Source organism: Patiria miniata, unplaced genomic scaffold, assembly GCF_015706575.1.
Source record: "Patiria miniata isolate m_02_andy unplaced genomic scaffold, ASM1570657v1 HiC_scaffold_20, whole genome shotgun sequence".
NCBI classification, from domain to species: Eukaryota; Metazoa; Echinodermata; class Asteroidea; order Valvatida; family Asterinidae; genus Patiria; species Patiria miniata.
Window position 1 is genome coordinate 41,951,442 of NW_024037059.1, and position 19,447 is coordinate 41,970,888.

The 19,447-nt window shown below is 40.1% G+C and overlaps 2 protein-coding genes across 2 annotated transcripts; both read right to left on the bottom strand.

Moving 5' to 3' along the window:
• Positions 1 to 5,025: 5,025 nt before the first annotated feature.
• On the bottom strand, positions 5,026 to 7,968 carry LOC119728147. The gene is made up of 5 exons (XM_038200220.1): positions 7,932 to 7,968; positions 7,760 to 7,849; positions 7,232 to 7,306; positions 6,788 to 6,866; positions 5,026 to 6,185 (listed from the first exon to the last, which is right to left on the bottom strand). Exons 1-5 carry the CDS (start codon positions 7,966 to 7,968, stop codon positions 5,789 to 5,791), a joined length of 678 nt encoding a protein of 225 aa, XP_038056148.1. The 3' UTR covers positions 5,026 to 5,788.
• A 5,369-nt stretch (positions 7,969 to 13,337) lies between these two features.
• LOC119729289 lies at positions 13,338 to 17,801 on the bottom strand. Its single transcript, XM_038201902.1, has 5 exons — positions 17,555 to 17,801; positions 17,217 to 17,300; positions 16,428 to 16,766; positions 15,992 to 16,070; positions 13,338 to 15,736 (listed from the first exon to the last, which is right to left on the bottom strand). Exons 1-5 carry the CDS (start codon positions 17,685 to 17,687, stop codon positions 14,836 to 14,838), a joined length of 1,536 nt encoding a protein of 511 aa, XP_038057830.1. The 5' UTR covers positions 17,688 to 17,801; the 3' UTR covers positions 13,338 to 14,835.
• Between the last annotated feature and the right edge of the window lie 1,646 nt (positions 17,802 to 19,447).

Sequence of the window (19,447 nt, forward strand, 5' to 3'; positions counted from 1 at the left end):
TTAAATCGTCAGTGACACCACGAAGTAACCCAAGTCCACTTCAGCGTTACTGAAAACTGCAAAATGACAAATTTAGTTTCACGAAGTAACACTCAAGTGTGCGCGCGCACATTTGACGCTGGCGGGAACGATTTTCGTTTTCACACTGTTACGGAAATACTACTTGGATTGAAGCGTTTAAAAACGTGCGACAGGAATGTAATGAAAACCTCTTCATGTAGGATTCCAGGAAATTTTAATAAAAAGCCTTCAAACTGATGAAATAGGATGAGTGCTACTTCGTGAAAACAAAAATGACCGATTCAGCTGTCTGTGTACATGAGAGTCACTTCGTGAAAACGCAAATCACTCGGTTCTGTAAAATACGCGCGCGTAGCGAACTCTCAAGTCCACATGGGTGACACTTCGTTGTTTCACTGACGAAATGTGCATACAATTAAAGCCCTTTCTCAGAGGGTTGCAGACGCCCAAAATCGGAATATAGTATTGTTTTGTGTTAAAACAAAACATACACATTGAAAATTCGTCTTGAGAACAAATCTTTTTTTGAAGAGCGTGAGTTATGCTTCTTTAAAATAAATCTATCCATCCATTAGACACCACCTACCACGCAGGCATGTAACTCCTGCTCCATTGTTCGGGCCACACATCATGTCTCTACTTTCGTGCCCGCATTCAGAAAGTGTAGATTCACCTGCGAAGACAAGCATTTTGATCGGTATAATTGAAGTGGATGATTCGCGGTGCATATCTTAAACCCATACAGTCATGACAAAAATCATACCGAATAGACAACAGAATTATTTGTCAGGTGTAAGTGGTAAGCATGCATTTGAAACCTGTAACGTACAAGATAACGTATTTATGAACCATTCTCAATCTTATTTATTTGTAGCTTCTTATATTAGGTCTGATGTTGTCATTTGAAGTACGAAATTGGCTTTATACTATACTGTACTATAATGAACGATGAACATTAAAGTGCTTCAGAATTGCAATGAGATAAATTCGCTACCAGACTTACTTCCTTGGCATCTGAAATCCCTGACTGATTTCGCACTTCGCTGTCCGGCAAATGTAAGGCCTCTCAAACGGGGTTCGGCTAGCCCTGGAAATCCCAGCTGCCGACAGGCAACTCGACCGTCCTCGTTATCCCACATACCATCGCACACATCCAGCCACGTTGAGTCGATTTGTACTTGGACTCGACCTGAGTTTGGTTGCCCCTCAACCAGCCATTCAACCAGCCGAACATCAGTAATAACTTAAAAGGGAACAAAAACAGCGGATATTCGGTAGTTTTGTTTCTACCTCTTCCCAGAAATGGCAAACAAAACAGAAGGAACCGTAGCATATGAGACTACGAACTGAGTTTGTCGGCAGAGAGCCTCCTTGTATTATTTCGGGATAGGGTGCTATGATCTAGCTCTTCTTGCGAACTGACAATTAACTGATCGTATCATTCCGCCATCCCTTTCAAGTTACTTCGGATCCGGCAATTCGGATCCGGCAATTGGAAGGCCTGTCAAACGTTGGGCTAGCCCCTGAAATCCCAGCTGCCGACAGACCACTCGACCGTCCTCGTTATCCCAGAAGTTATCGCACACATCCAGCCACGTTGAGTAATTGATTTGTACTTGGACTCGACCCGAGTGTGGTTGCCCCTCAACCAGCCGAACATCAGTAATCACTTTAAAAGGGATGTATATAAAAAAGTGGATATTCAATATTGTTTGTTTCTGCCTCTTCCCAGATGTAAAAACAAGCAAACAAACAAAAGAATATGTAGCCATATTCGCTCTTTATTCGAGTGTTTGTTACTCTCGCTCGTATAAAGCGAGTTGTCTTCAAACACTATACACCATGTGTACAGGACGATTCGAATGTTCCGTCAGGAATTGGAACACCCCGTGTTTGTTTAAGCCCCAGAACATCAAAACATTGATAGTTATAAAAAGAATTCGAATATCTAATCCTATTTTTGAAGCAAGTCGAAATGTAACGAGATATCGAAGGGGATTTTAAAAAGGATGTTCAAAAGCAACATGCATTTTAATATGCATGAATCCATTATAAGAAATCTCGCCGGCCATTCGACAACATACCACTGCATGTAACTTCTGCTCCTCCGAACATCAGAAAACACTTTAAGAAATACACACAAACAAAAGTAGCTGACGAATTTAGCATGACATTTCTGCTTCTTTCAGATGAAGCAACTATAGTCATAATATACATTAGGAAAAGCAGTTTGATAAACCAGGTACTTTGTCAGAAGAGACGCGTAAAATAATTGTTTCCGATTTTTAATCAGGCTTTCAGCAGAAAAATCAATTCGTGGCTAAACTCATTCAGCAAATCATTCTCTTGGGTATCGTATTATTTTATTATAAAGGTGGAAGGATTTCTTATGGCGCCCCATCCAAGATTAACATTACATGTTTTTTTTTGGTGGTAAAATGAAAATGTATATAGCTTCTCGAAAGGAATGGGATTATAAAAAAACAAACCATATGAATGTTTACAAGATGTCCAAAAGAAATGTAATAGGCTAAATCACAATTACTGTCTTACTAAATGGCATTTGGTCTCCTCCTCCCAACTGCAGCGATAGCTGTGGCGCTGTACACACTATGACCAGCAGCACAAACTCGAGGTGAAAGATGAAAGTCTTCATGTCTGAGTATCAATGAAAAGACGCAAGCAAGACTAAGCAAACCTCGTAAGGCTGGCCCCAGACTAAGTTAAGTGACAGTCAGTCGGGGAGTCAGTCAGTCAGTCAGTCAATGAGATAGGTACAAAGAGAACATATAGGCCGGTCCTCTGGAACCAGCAAAAATACACCACTTTTGATCGCAAAATCGCTACGTAATTTCGTTTTTTCCAACTTAAATTGTCATTTCAGGCCCCCCCCCCAAAAAAAATAAATAGTTCAAAGAGAGAGAACCTCCTAAATTATAGTGTTCCTTACTGAAACTGATAAAGGTGCCCTCGCACTTCCAGGAAAACCTTCATTTCATTAAACCCCAAACAAATTAAAATAATGAAAATTGAATAAACATGTAATAACTGAAGATTCACAAATGATAGGAATGTTGGGATAGGTGATTCGTGATTTGAGTGTCAGCGATTCAAATCTATGAAATGGTTATTTACGCAACGTCCGAGACTCCTGTGGTCTTGAAAATGATACAACAGACATAATATCACAACTGCATATTTTATTGTGATGAATGAGATGAATGCCTAATGTTAAGTATGAGAATGAGTAATTAAAGTTGCTTACCTTAATTTAGCGTGCAGGTTATTCAAGTTATAATAACGTAGTATGAACAAGTACTCTCGGTGAAAGAATGATCTGCTTTATGACTAGAATGGAGTCTGAAGTAAAGTTGTTGCTGTCCACTTGTCCACAGGCGTTGTGAATAATAAGCACAATGAGCAGAAATGCTGACAAACTGAAATATCCAATAGTAACGGGGTTTCCAGTGTAAACTCTCACTCCATGTTCATGTATTGTCCGTGTTATGCCTTACATTAACTGCCTTGTGTGCAACTCAATACAACTGCAGCCTAGCAGAGCACAGTCTGAGAAATGAAATTCAAAGAACGGGAATAACCCATTGTGATAAGCCAGTGGAAAGGAACCAGAGATCAGCAACATCCAAGCAAAACACCGCACTGTTATCGAAAGCAGATTTTTGTTATTTCCTGTTTCGTGCGAATCTGACGCTGATTTTGTTCGAAAGCGCACGCTTTGTGCTTTTCTCGTTTAGCAAGGGCATTCACGTACACACTATGGCTGAGGGGATATTTGGAGGGGCGGTGAACAATAAGTGGGAGGGGAGGGGGTTGAGCGAACTCTTCCCTTCACCCCACTGCCCATGTATGATTTTTTTCCCAGTTGTAGCCTTTATAAATAAATAATAGCATTCTCTTCCATGATTTGTTTTAAAGACAAAACTTTCTTAATTGCTCATTGCGCGCAGAGTCAAAATTTACTGAGTCAGTGTTTAGCGGACGTTTGGCACAGAACATGGATTTGGTTTGTTGTTTTTACTGTTTGTGAAATCAATACAAGGTTATGAATACGTGACCTCTTTTCTGATCACTTGGTTTTTCTATTTTGAATCGTGTTATATAAACTATTTGCAGGGTTTGGCACGGCAATAGAGGGCAGCGAGAATTCCCACGGTTTTATTTATATACATATATATTTTTTTCGGGGGGGGGGGGGAGGAATGGATAAGGGGGAGGGGAGGGGGGCTGGATGTTACAGAGAAGACACCCACTTTCTGTTTAACCCGTTTATCCATGCTCACTTACAGGACTATGCTCACTTACAGCGGGGGCGAGTGCCCCTGCCCCGGCCTCCCCCTCCCCCGGCTTCGCCGCTGATCGGCATACAATGCAATACCATTCGACAACTGTTAGGCAAACAAGCGACTTAAAACGTGAGTAATGTGCTTTCTTTGTTGCTTATTTTACTCTGTTCGTCATTTTTTATTCGTTTTGAGCGAGTTTAATTTAACTCTCTGTCTTCATACATGTCATACAAAACGTGATAAGTATGCAGCACACATGGTTAAGTTATATTTGAGGATATTTTCTAAATAAGTTATAAAATATTATAATAAGAATCTATCTCTTAGGCCAAAAAAAGGTCTCCGGTTTCTGGTATGGAGCTTGCCCAAAAAGTGGTGCGGCGACGCGGCTTTTTTTTTTTTTTTACGTGTTTTTTTTTTGCTTCAAATGTCGGCTGATGACTGCAAATGGTGCCCGACTAAACTTAGTGCAAATATATGGGAGTCCAGAGAGGCCACATCAAGCTTATTCTCGATCATCACCCCATCTAAAAACACGTTAAAATTGTGCAGCAGCAGGATTCCAGTCAAACCAGTGAGTTTGGCGGTTTTGAGACATCATCTTTTATTGAAAAAAAAACTTTTTCATTTTGCCGACGCGCATGGCTACGGCGACGGGCGCGCATACCAGAAACCGGAGACTTTTTTTTGGCCTTATCCTTAGATTGGAAATTTTACATTAGCATCAAAATATTGTTTAAGTGGAAGTAATTTTTTTTGGCGACTTAAATTATATACATTTTATATTTTTAACGATTATCAAGCAATTATAATTATTCAAAATGTACGTACAGCTGGATAACAGTAATGGAAAGGCAATGTACTGCAAACTATAATATGTACCAATATGTTCTATTTAACAAAAAAAGTCGATATAGTGTGGCAGCGACTGTCCAAGAGTGAAAAGCTGTTTATTCTTTGGTACAAAATAGTACTACCTCGAATAAATTGGAACTTGTTATTGATATACACAATCAAAACAGAAAAATAATACTTAAGCCTCGTTTGTGATGGGTGCTCTCAAATTATTCATCAAATGGATTTTTTTCGTCGGGGGTGACGTCATGTAAATTCATATGTACAATATTGTGTTTTGCCCTTCACCTACTCTCAGATTATTTCTCCAGACATCATGTTCACATAATAATGTCATAATCACATAATGATGGACACATTGGGCAGAGTTGTTATGAATAATGTCACAAGAAAATGTGATCTTAAGGGTTCATTTTGTACAGCATTTTACTCGACTTCGGACAGGATGACTTCTAAGTCACTTGTGATCATTAGACCCGTGAGGTCTTGATTACTTAGCTTAGGTTAGGTAGGGTTTTGTGATTAGTTGCTTCTTTTCGCGAGGCCTATTACTTAGCTTAGGTAGGGTAGGGTTTTGTGATTAGTTGCTTCTTTTCGCGAGGCCTATTTTACGGACCCGCAACATACACGATATTTTCCACCCATCCTTCGGTTTCGTCGGGCGACTCCTCACGAAGCTGGGTGGGATCTGCGTAGGCATACTCGCTCTCAATCGCTGGTTGCTGGGGGGAACCCATGGAGTTACCCCCTTCCTCAATCATGAAAAAGTCGGTGTTTGGTGGTCTGTTGTTGGCACCGCCTCTCGGCGCATCTGCGTACGTGTACACGCTGTCTTCCGGAGGATCAGACGGTTTGGTGGTGTCCAGTTTGGCAGACGAGTAGTAGTGGTCATCCACCTCACCTCCAGCTGAAGGAGCTGGAATTTGCCGAGTGTTGCTGTGTTGTTGGGAGCCGGCAGACGGGTGCAAGGTGGCTGTGGGTGTGGGTTTATCTTGTCTCTTGTGTCTAGAAAGACAGAGAAACCAATAAAAAGCACTGGAAAGAATTTCTCAGGCTGCTTGTCAAAGTGCTTGAATGTGGGAGGAGGGAATGGTAGTTTTTGGAATGTGTTATACTGTAGTTGGTCTATGGGTTTGGATTGGTACAATGTAGTTGGTGTTGAATGACTTGCTTTGTTTTTGGTTCTGACTCCCATTCTTTCCCGGGTTCGTTGATTACTATGGTGGATTTTAGGAACGTACGTTTTTGGTGTAAATGTGGTGCAAGACATAGAAGTGACAAGTGTGACATAATGAGTGACAAGTGTTTTTAAAGTAACAGCGGTGAGACTTTCAATATATCTAAAACTGAATGATTTGCCTTGTAAGTTGATTTGGCTTGGCATGTTTTAAACAAAACATTTTTTGGGCAAATTTGGTTTGGCAGAACAGATCGGTTGGATAAAGTTGAAATTGATTTTCAGTCAGGTTGAGTCAGTTGATTTGTAAGGACAATTCCGTGCCTTGCAATGTCAGACCCAGACTTGGGTGCGTTTGGCTTTAACGATTGAACTGTTTTATTTGTTTTTCGCTTTAGTGGGCAAAGTAGCACCGTTAGTAATCTCGTACCTTTTCAGAAAACAGACGACAATAACGCTAACGCACACGACGAACAAGACACATCCTACTGCTAGTCCAATGTACGTTCCTGCAAGAGTAAAAAAAAGACGAAAGAAATAATCACTTAGATAGAAGCTTATAATACCAGACATAAGGAGAGTCTTTTCCCTGACATGAACATTTCTGGGTTGTTCAATTTCCTTAATAGAATGGCAGCCAACAACGCATGCCACACCTCAGTATTACAGTAACACTATTGGGAGATCAATGTATGCACCTTTCTTAGCATTGGATTTGTTCAATAACAATGTTTTCTTCGAGTGGAACATGTACGGTTGTACGCTAATAATACCTTGATTTCTTTTAATGGAAATGACCTAATGACACGGCAAATGTAAGACGTAACTCTCATGAATCTTTACTGCAAGGGGCGAAATTTAAAATTCGTTTTACCTGAATTTGAGCCTTGGGCGTCAGATCCTACATCTCCGGCTGGGGATTTGGGCGTTGCTCCCTCGGTTGTTCTATCTGTTGGTGGACGCATAGTAGTTGTCGTCAAAGCAAATGAGAGAGAAAGAAACTTCATGTTTATAAATTAGAAAGAGCAAAAAGGATTGAGACATTTAATCTCTTCTGGAAAACGATGGTCTCCTGCTATAATAACCATATACCTCTTTAGAGATACACTCGTTAAAACAAACAGAATGTCGAGAAACGATTTAATTGATAGCTGAGATTACGTAAGTATGACGAGTTTTTCCTTGGCCATGTCAGATACTCCTGAATGACCGCACTACAACTCGTCCAAGTAGATTGTAACTCGTGCTAAATTTCTGATTCGTCAAGTCAAATGTACTTTCATAATGTTCATGCACGCAATCTAATACACGTCTAATATATGGCAATGATAAATGTTTCCGTTAGTGATGATATTTCGATTTTCGTTTAATACTGATGAGAACATTGCACGGTAGCACTTACAGACGCATGTAACTCCGGCTCCTTTATTGTTGCTATCACCACACCCGATAGCTGCTGTTCTATATTCGCACTCTGAGAGTGATGACTCCACTGCATAAAAATCAATTTTACTGATAAATCAAATATACATGTATATTGGATTGGAATTATTATCACGGAATTTGTCTCTTACCCGTGCCATGACGAAAAAAAAAACTTGACATCAACATGAATACAAAGTATATGTTTCGACAATCAAACCATCCGTACTCGCAGCTTGTAAATGATAGTTAAAACTTATATTAAGATTCCTGTCTACAGAGTGCTATAAGAGAAATTCCCAACTAGATTTACCTTCATTGCAAATAAATTTACTGACTGCTTCTGAAGTTGGCTCAGTAATGGGAAGGCCTGTCTTGATTTCAGAGAGCCCCTGAAATCCCAGCTGCCGACAGACCACTCGACCGGCCCCTATATCCCACCCATTCTCGCACACATCCAGCCACGTTGAGTCATTGATTTGTACTTGGACTCGACCAGAGTGTGGTTGCCCCTCAACCAGCCGAACATCAGTAATCACTGAAATGGAAACAAATCTGGACACATGGTATTTTATTTTCTTTGCGGCTTGTTTAAGTATCTATAGGCTAATATGTCGACTTTTTAGGCATAAAAGTCGATCTCATCCCCTCTGGAATCGTCCTCAAATCCTTTTATATGTCTTCAAACACTAGACAAATTTGGAATGTTTCGTGAGGAATTAAACACCTCGAGGTTTTCTATAGGCCCCAGAACAACAAAATACTGATATCAATATTATCTTATAAAAATACTGATAGCTATAAAAAGAGTTGGAAAACCGAATTGTATTATTTCTTGCAAATTAGAATATAACGAGACAAAGAAAGGGAATTTGAAAAAGGGTGCTACAAATTGATACATGCATATGCACAGACCCGTTAAAATAAATGGGCCAGTAGACAACACCTACCACGCATGCATGTAACTCCAGCTCCACTGTTCATACCACACATCGTGCCATTTTCGTGCTTGCATTCCGAAAGTTTAGACTCGCCTGCAAAAAAGTGATTTTTATGGATTTAAATTTTAATGTAAGGCCAAAAAAAAAATAAGTCGGTCTCTGGTCAGCACGCGCGTCGATTTTAAGCATGCGCGTCGATCTTTTTTTTCCCAAAATGTTCCGCGGTAGCTCCAACAGCGCTCTCTATTTCCGCACCTCCTCAATTTTTTTTTACCAAAGAGCACAAGGAATGGGAAATTGCACCAAGGCAAATGATCGAAAGCACCAAGGCAAATTATGGAGGACATCAATGTACATGAGGACACCAAAAAAGCAAAATAGTACCCACCTTGTCTGTACAATCCAAGCTTGAAGAAAAAAAAAAAAGCAAAAAAAAAAAAAAAAAAAAAAAAGCCGCGCGGCCGCGTCAATTCCGGAACTTTGGTCTGACCAGAGACCGAATATTTTTTTTTGGCCTAATTGGTCTTAAACCTAAACTCATCAGACCAAAACAATATAAAAATGTATAACTTTTTTCTGTACCATACTCTGAAAATGTTAGTTGGAATTTGACTGGAAAATAAAACTTATACCGAGCAGACTCAAGATTCAGCGAGGTAAGTTGGTAAGGACGCATTTGAAACCTTTGTGCTTTATACAAGACAACGTAAATATTATGAACCTTTATCAGTCTTGTTTTGTTTTACTGTTTTAAGGGTTTGATTAGACTTACTTCCTTGGCATTCAAAATCCGTGACTGATTCTTTGCTTCGATTTCCAATAGGAAGGCCTCCCAAACGTTTGGCTAGCCCTGGAAATCCAAGCTGCCGACAGGCCACTCGACCGTCAACTCTACCCCACTCATTATCACACACATCCAGCCACCTTGAGTCTTCGACTTGTACTTGGACTCTTCCCGTGTGTGATTGCCATGACTCAACCAGCCGAACATCAGTAATAACTTTAAGAAATACACGCAAACAAAACCAGGAATTTATCATGAGATTTCTGCTTCTTTCCAAATAAAACAAGTGGCTATATTATAATGTACATGAGGGAACGTTTTTGTAAATACTTTGTCAGCAGAGACTCATAAAATAATTTTAAGTTTTCAGCAGAAAAATCAATTGTTGTTTACAATCATCCAGCAAATCTTCCCTCGGCTATCAGGCTGTCTCAAAAGTATTATTAATTTGTATGCGGAAGGAGACGTTGTGCATGTGTTCGAGGTTTTCTATAGGCCCCAGAACAACAAAATACTGATATCAATATTATCTTATAAAAATACTGATAGCTATAAAAAGAGTTGGAAAACCGAATTGTATTATTTCTTGCAAATTAGAATATAACGAGAAAAAGAAAGGGAATTTGAAAAAGGGTGCTACAAATTGATACATGCATATGCACAGACCCGTTAAAATAAATGGGCCATTAGACAACACCTACCACGCATGCATGTAACTCCAGCTCCATTGTTCGAACCACACATCGTGCCATTTTCGTGCTTGCATTCCGAAAGTTTAGACTCGCCTGCAAAAAAGTGATTTTTATGGATTTAAATTTTAATGTAAGGCCAAAAAAAAAAATAAGTCGGTCTCTGGTCAGCGCGCGCGTCGATTTTAAGCATGCGCGTCGATCTTTTTTTTCCCAAAATGTTCCACGGTAGCTCCAACAGCGCTCTCTATTTCCGCACCTCCTCAATTTTTTTTTACCAAAGAGCACAAGGAATGGGAAATTGCACCAAGGCAAATGATCGAAAGCACCAAGGCAAATTATGGAGGACATCAATGTACATGAGGACACCAAAAAAGCAAAATAGTACCCACCTTGTCTGTACAATCCAAGCTTGAAGAAAAAAAAAAAAAGCAAAAAAAAAAAAAAAAAAAAAGCCGCGCGGCCGCGTCAATTCCGGAACTTTGGTCTGACCAGAGACCGAATATTTTTTTTTGGCCTAATTGGTCTTAAACCTAAACTCATCAGGCCAAAACAATATAAAAATGTATAACTTTTTTCTGTACCATACTCTGAAAATGTTAGTTGGAATTTGACTGGAAAATAAAACTTATACCGAGCAGACTCAAGATTCAGCGAGGTAAGTTGGTAAGGACGCATTTGAAACCTTTGTGCTTTATACAAGACAACGTAAATATTATGAACCTTTATCAGTCTTGTTTTGTTTTACTGTTTTAAGGGTTTGATTAGACTTACTTCCTTGGCATTCAAAATCCGTGACTGATTCTTTGCTTCGATTTCCAATAGGAAGGCCTCCCAAACGTTTGGCTAGCCCTGGAAATCCAAGCTGCCGACAGGCCACTCGACCGTCAACTCTACCCCACTCATTATCACACACATCCAGCCACCTTGAGTCTTCGACTTGTACTTGGACTCTTCCCGTGTGTGATTGCCATGACTCAACCAGCCGAACATCAGTAATAACTTTAAGAAATACACGCAAACAAAACCAGGAATTTATCATGAGATTTCTGCTTCTTTCCAAATAAAACAAGTGGCTATATTATAATGTACATGAGGGAACGTTTTTGTAAATACTTTGTCAGCAGAGACTCATAAAATAATTTTAAGTTTTCAGCAGAAAAATCAATTGTTGTTTACAATCATCCAGCAAATCTTCCCTCGGCTATCAGGCTGTCTCAAAAGTATTATTAATTTGTATGCGGAAGGAGACGTTGTGCATGTGTTCGTGTGGGAAAAGATGATTTAGTGCTTCTTGAAAGAAATGACATGTGTAAAAAAGTGTTGAAAAGGAACGTGTTTGTACATGTTGTAATAAAAAAAAGGAAAAACCAACCATTACCATAATGTGTTAATGACCGTTTCGCTGTACACACAATGACCAGCAACACAAACTCGAGGTGCAAGATGAAAGTCTTCATGTCTGAGTATCAATGAAAAGACGAAAGCAAGACTAAGCAAATCTCGTAAGGCTGGCCCCAGACAGACAGGCAGTCAGTCAGTCGGGGGGGGGGGGTCAGTCGGGGAGTCAGTCAGTCAGTCAGTGAGGTTTAGATACAAGGAGGAAATAGGCCGGCCCTTGAGACCCGCAAAACTGCACCACTTTTGATTCCAACGTCGCTGATGATTCAATGGGTTTTTCCTTTAATTGTCATTTCATAAACAGTATTATAAACATAATAAAAAAACTGCAAATTCACAAGTGATACATCATAAATGTTTAGTATCACAGCAATCGACGCACAGAACCTTCTTTTCTTTCACTTTGCAGATTTCTAAAACCCCAAGGTCACTGGTACATGGTTGGCGTATACTTTGAATTCCCATTGTTTTTCAGGATGAGATCAGGAGACCCACCATAATCTTGCATTAATTGTATCGATAGTGAAACCAATCAGCTCCACAAGGAAATGCGAGGGAAAATACCTTATTATTGCATGGAATGATAGTTGGAATGTTGCCAAGAGGATTCATGATCTGAGTGTCATGTTCGAATTTAACTGCTTGCCCTAACGTTGTGTGTGTCCTTGGGCAAGCCACTTTACCCTACACTTGCCTCTCTCAAATTAACCCAAGAGTACAAATAGATGCCAGCATTGGAAGATGAGTAATCGGACTGGGATAGGGATATATGGAAATAATTCAGCTATCTAATGTCTAGAAAATCGGAGACAAATGCCGGTGTAGCGTGGATTATATGAACAACGGACTCCTGCGCATGCCTAAGCGAAGATAATTAGGAGATTGACCGACCACGAGAGGATTTGACCAATAAACGGGTAAAGGAGTCCGATTTTCAAACGAGTCTAATTTTCATATGACACCGGCCCGATGGATTGCCTCGGCACACGATGAACGACTTTATATTTACTTTGCATTAATAAGAAGACGCTTTCCCTCATTACAATCGATCATAATATAAAAAATATTATTAACAATATCAACACTGCATATTGTAGGCCTAGTTTATATGAACATAGCGATGTTTAGTATGAGAATCGTTCATCAACGTTGCCTACCTTCAGCGTGCAGGTGACCTTCTTGTTGAAAAAGAGGTACATTCACGTACTCTCAGTGAAGTAGGAGGTCAGTGTTGTCCAATTGGCTACAGGTGGTGTAATCAATCAACACAATGAGCAAAATCGTTGAAAAAAATGTGTTTTGAGATAAAGTGTTGATAATATTTGCTGTCCGCGTGACATGTGCCATATACTTCCTTGTGTGCAATTTCACTTCAACTCGCTTTGGTAATTCAGACTGAGGGACAATTTGCGATGAGCCATGTGAGCAGGAACCGCAGTTCCGCAAATTCATGAACTTCACACTGACAGGAATCACAATTAAAGGAAGGTGATTACCGCATTGTTCCTGTCTCGCGCGAATGTGACACTATTTTTGTAATGATTTGAATACTGGGAATTTTTATCTGTTCATGAAATCAATACGAGGTCATGAATACATGACCTCTTTCCTGTTCACTTGTTTTTCTTTCTTTTTGTACCTCGTTGCATAAAATATTTGCAGGCTTTTCAAGCGGAAATACCATTCGAAAACTGTTAGGCTATTAAAAGTGAATTAAAGCATGAGTGAGGCGCTTTCTTTGTTAGATTAGTTTACTCTGTTCATCATTGTTTATTCGTTCTGAGCGAGTTGAATTAACTTCCAGTCGTCAAGCAAGTGATATAGACAGATGTATATTTTCACCATACAAGGTATATATAAGGCAAATATAAAACATTTGCAAACATAAACAAAATACCACACAATTATAAAATACCTCACTTGACTGTAAGTGAATAATATACCCAAGCCGACCACGTTAAGGGGGAGGGGAATGACTTTTAAAAAATTCTTCCCCAATTTACCAAATTTAGTTTTGCTTGCAATCTGTTATACATCCACGAACGGGTGCATTCCAGGTACTCTGGTTCCCTGACCTGACAATTCACCGACGTCTTTGAATTGCTCCGTTTTGTCTGAAGTATATAGGGTCAGGGATCCAAACTACAAGATGAGCATTTTTTCTTGTTTTTTCCCCAGTATGAACACAAAACAGGTCAGTTTAACAGTATCTGCTATAAAATATGAATCCCCAAAATCCATCAATTTCTGAAAATTACAACAAAGCAAATGTGGTATATTTGAAGTAACATTCAAGGAAATTTATCAAATAAGATGTAAACAATACTAAGAGTATTATCCACACCTTGGAAAATTTACATTTGTATCTAGACATTGTTTTAGTAGAAGAAATTAATTGTTTTCGGCTTAAATTATATACAGTTTATATCTTAAAAGAAAATCAAGCAATCGCACTTATATTAAGCAAGTCTTCGTTGTGTTAAATAAAGCTTGTGATAAGGTTCAGGTTTTTCCTGATGTATACTTTTTCCCTTTTAAGTATGTACAGCTGGATAAAAGCATAAAAAAAAACAGACAATGTACTACGAAATCAATCCTTATATCAAATTTCGATTCAGCGCTAGCGCCAGCGGCGCAACGTGATATTAAACAAGCGAATACAGCTATTTTTTCCTTATGAAAAGCGAAGTTTTTCAGTTCGGATTATTGCTAAATTACTCAGGAAAGAAACATGACATATGATAACGGTATTCATTATTTAACCTTAACTGTGCAGATTGATAAAGTCTTTTATCTTTTTGTACAAAATTGTACCTTGCATCAATTGGAAAACTAAAATCCAATTTGTTATTAATACAAACAAATGAAACAATTCAAAAACCAAAACAAATACTTATTCAAGCTTTGTTTGGGATGGATGCTCTCAAATAATTTCCCCAGATATTACAGTCACATAGGCCTAATTATGTACACATTGGGGAGAGTTGTAAGTCGGTCGTTTCCTCACCATTAATACAATGTCACAAGTAAATGTGAGTTTTAAGGTTCATTTTGATAACTATGCCTCTCGTATTGAGATTGAATGGAGTAGCTTTTCATAGTTAAACCAAGTCTATTACTTGACTTGAGACAGGATGACTTCTAAGTCACTTGTGATAATTAAACATGTGACTTGAAGTATTGACTACTTAGCTTAGGTATAGGATTTTTTGATTATTTTTTTCTTTTCGCGACGCCTATTTCACGGACCCGCAACATACACGATATTTTCCACCCACCCCTCGGTTTCGTCGGGCGACTCTTCGCGAAGCTGGGTGGGATCTGCGTAGGCATACTCACTCTCCGTCGCTGGTTGCTTGGCACCTTTCTCTCCGGCGTTGTACAGCGGGGAACCCATGGAGTTACCCCCTTCCTCAATCATGAAGTAGTCGGTGTTTGGTGGTCTGTTGTTGGCGCCCTCTCTCGGCGCATCTGCGTATGTGTACACGTTGTCTTCCGGAGGATCCGAATTGTTGGCAGTGTCTGGTTTGGCGTACGAGTAGTAGTGGTCGTCGACGTCATCTTCATCTGAAGGATCTGAAGTTTGCTTAGGCTTACCGGCCGGTTTGATTGTGGCCTTTTCCCCGACCACTCCGGTAGTGTACTGCCCGTTTTCGACCAAATCTCCTCTCTCCTCAACGGTGAAGTAGTCGGTACCCCCGGCAACCTGGTCAGTCGTCACCGGTTTAGGAGAATCCAACTGCAGTTTAAGGTAGTGCGCGTCGTCGTATTCTGTTTCTGATTTCGGTCTCTTTTCATCCTGAGCTATTTTCCTATCGAGTTCTAGGTGGTATGGATTTGCTATTTTCCCTGCAAACTCACTGCTCGGCTTCTGTTTTGAAGACACCGGATGTTCCTGAGGGGTCTTGACCGGTGATGGATGAGGAGCAACGTATCCTGCCTCGACCTCTAGATTTCTTCCCTCCACAGCGCAGTAAGCGTATTCTGCTGAGTCGTCGGCTGGTTTAGGAGCGGCCTTCTCGGCCTGCGAGTGAAGCTCTCCCATCTTGAGATGATTTGATCCTTGTGAGTTATCGTAGACGGCGCTGTGTTGTTGAAAGCCGGCAGATGGCTGCAAGGCGGCTTTGTCTTGCCTCTTGTGTCTAGAAAGATAGGCACCAAGACAAGGCTTGTAAGGCATGGAAAGATTCACCAGTTTGCTGAGTGCTTCACTGAGGTAGCAGAGAATAATAAGATTAGGAATAGGTAAGTCTTAGTTAAACTTAGTTTCTGAGTTTCATGTTAGATTTAGTATTCACTGACTGTCCTTGACTTTGGATCTTACCCACCCGGGTTCGTTGATAATTGATTAATGGGGTGCATTTTAGATTTTCTTTTCATCGAGAGAAATCTCGTACCTCTTTAGAAGACAGACGACAATTAAACTAGCGCACACGACGAACAGGACGCATCCTAATGCGAGGCCAATGTATGTTCCTGTACAAAGAGTAGAAAGAAACGAAAATTCGAAATACATAATCATTAGATACCTCAGGAAGAAACTTACAATGCTTGACATAAGAGGTGAGTTTCTTTGTGGGATGGCAGCCAATCAGATGTCACACCTCGGTAACGATGAGAACCATTGGAGGATGGACGTATGCACCTTTCTTAACATTGGATAACTTATGTCTTAATAATATTTTGCTTTCTTTGAGTAAAAAGTGTACGATCGGTGCACTAATAATACATTAAGTCATCATTAGGAAGGAGGCATAATCGACCACTAAAGAATGCAAAGAGTGTTTCTCAACAATGTTTACTGCCAGTGACGAAATTTAAAGATTATTTTACCTGAATTTGAGCCTTGGTAATCAAATCCCCCGTCTCCGGCTGTAGAATCGGCCGTTGTGCCGTCTCTCTCGTTGGGCGACCGCGTGAGTTCTGGGTTCGTGGATGCATCGCTCCTGGTCCAAATTGTCATCGGGGAGTTTTGGACGGATTCTCCTGTAGTCTGGGCGGGAGTGACTGCCTCCCTGGCCGTGGTTCCTCCCATCTCATCTGTGTCGGTGGTGCCGGTGATGCTGGGTGTTATTCGGTCTGGTTCTTGAGACGTTGCTCCATTGGTTGTTCTGTCTGCTGTTGAACGTACTGCAGTTGTCGCTTCGGTGGGTGGTTTCGTTGTTGGAAAAGCTAAGCAAAATAAGAGAGATAGGAAACTCAACTTTATAAATTAGACCGAGCAAAAAGAAGTGAAACATTTAATTCTTTCTTTTAAAGAAACAAAGTTGTTCTGTTAAAATAATCTTTTGTGATACACTCTAGATATGCTCGGGAAAAGAATTGTTGAGAAAAAATGAAATTTGTAGCCCTAAATTACACCAACAAACCATTAGGTCACGTCAGTTATGTCTGAATGGCGGCAACTCATTTCGTTCAAGTAAAATGTGATTTTTAAGCCTAGATGCGCATCAAATTCGTGCACAAACTGAAAACAGTGTTAATTATATGCATTGCCCGAAAATCGTTATATCTTCCGCCATAAACGGTGGCTGGTATTTCGTGTTTTCTCCTCTAATGGCGTAGTTGTGCATAGAGATCTAGTCAAACATTCCATCCAGCCGTAGGCCGACACTGACTCACGGGTGCATGTCACTCCGGCTCCATCGTTGTTACGGCCACAGTCTTTAGCAGTTTTGTGTTCGCACTCCGACAGTGAAGACTCCACTGCACGAAGAGAAATTTTATGGATATTAATCAAATGTACATAAATTATGTATGTGATTCAATTATATTTTGTTATCAGGATTTGTCTTTACCTTCCTGTCATAAAGGAAAATAGCAAACATCAGAAGAAGTAAATGTACAAAGAAATCGTTTCTACTCAACAAAGAGGCCTTCATATCCTTATACTGTATGAAATACGGAAACAAACTTCCTACCTACGATGGGCAGTTAGAGAAATTCGTCATTAGACTTACTTCCATTGCATTTGAATTCCCTGACTGCTCCAGATTCTCTCGTTGTAAAACGACGGCGTTCCGTGCTTACAGGCAGCCCCTGAAATCCCAGCTGCCGACAGACAACCTGTCCGTCTTTGTCATCCCACATCATATTACACACATCGAGCCACGTTGAGTCTCCTATTTGTACTTGGACTCGACCCGAGTTTGGTTGCCATGGCTCAACCAGCTTAACACCGGTAAACTCTATAAAAATACACACAAATAAAAACAACAACGTACTTTGCCGTGGTTTTTCTTCTTCAGATAAACACAAGTAGCCATACACGATGAAAAGCTTTTTGTAAACAGGTACGTTGTCATCAATGGGCGGATACAGGAGGGGGGGGGGGTTATTATCAAATCAATGCTAACATGTTGACAGGTCTCCGTATTTTAGTTTAAAACTCAATACGTGCGTGGGTGTGTGTGGGTGGGGGGGGGGGGGGGGGGCTCGTACTTTACTTTCAATGGGGGCGCTGTTAAAAAACTCTATATATTACAGAATAGTGTACACATACATGTACCCCCGTAACCCTGCTGGCTCGGTCCGGATTTTGTGCACAGTCGGACATTATTACCAGTATAACTGTTTTGGGGTGTCAGAGCGGGGGGGGGGGGGGGGGGGGGGGGGGGGGGGGGGTTCACATTATTGTTTTATTTATTTATATGAAAAAAATTGAGTCATAGATGGGGGTAGGGGTTTGACACCCCCCGCCTGCTTAAAGCCAAGTAAAATAATTGTTTTTATTCTTAATCAAGTTTTCAGCAAAACAAATCGCTGTGTCTAAATTCATTCAGCACATTCTCGCGGATGACACATTATTGTCTCGGACGTAATTTAGCAGTAAGGTACTGTGACTGACCCACATGCATAATTCCTCGGTGGTAAAATGCAGATTTAGAGAATGGATGTTCGAACGCAATGTAATAGGCTAAACAAGTAAATGAAAATAATGTTTGTCTTACCATATTGCGTTTTATCTTTTCTTCCCATCTGCAACGATAACCGTGGCACGGTACACACAATGACCAGCAGCACAAACTCGAGTCGAAAGATGAAACTCTTCATGTCTGAGTATCAATGAAAAGACGGAAACGAGACTAACGTTAAGCGCTTTCATATGCATAATTATTAAAATTATAATTTATTGCTGTGTCCATACAGAGTTGACAATCACAACGTGTGATTAAAACTAATGAAATAAAAGGATGACAAAGACCATTGTGAGAATTGCATTAGGCTTCGCTTTACAGCTTTCCCAAACTCCAAGGTCACCGGTTGGCGTATTGTGTATTCCTATATCTTTTTCAGGAAGCCGTACGGGAAAACGTCATGTTGCCGGTCAAAGTTGAGATCCGCCAAGCTCTCTTTATGAATTCATAATACTAGCAGTGACAGTAATACGATGGGGAGATAACACCATAGTATAATTTAATGAAAGTGTCTTTTTTTTTATTATGAGAGTGGGAATGTTGCCAAGAGGTTTGAGTTTGTGATTCATGATCAGAGTGTCAGGTTCGAATCCAACCGCTTAATTGCCATAATGTTGCATGTGTCCTTCAGCAAGCCACTTTACCCCACCTGCCTCTCTCAACCCAAGAGTATATAATGGTAGCAACATTATCCAGGGAAAAATACCTGTGGTGGACTGATGACTAAATTGGGTCGTGACAGACTCTATTTTATTATAATGGAATTTTTTTATTTGACTTTATTTTTGCAATGATACTATAGCACAATGTCCATCATGATATCTTTTTCATAAACAGATCTAATCATCAACACCAACTATAGATCAAACGAGCAAGTGAGGAGGAAATTTAACATTCCGTTTTTGAAAATTGAATTTAAACCAATGTTCTTATCAA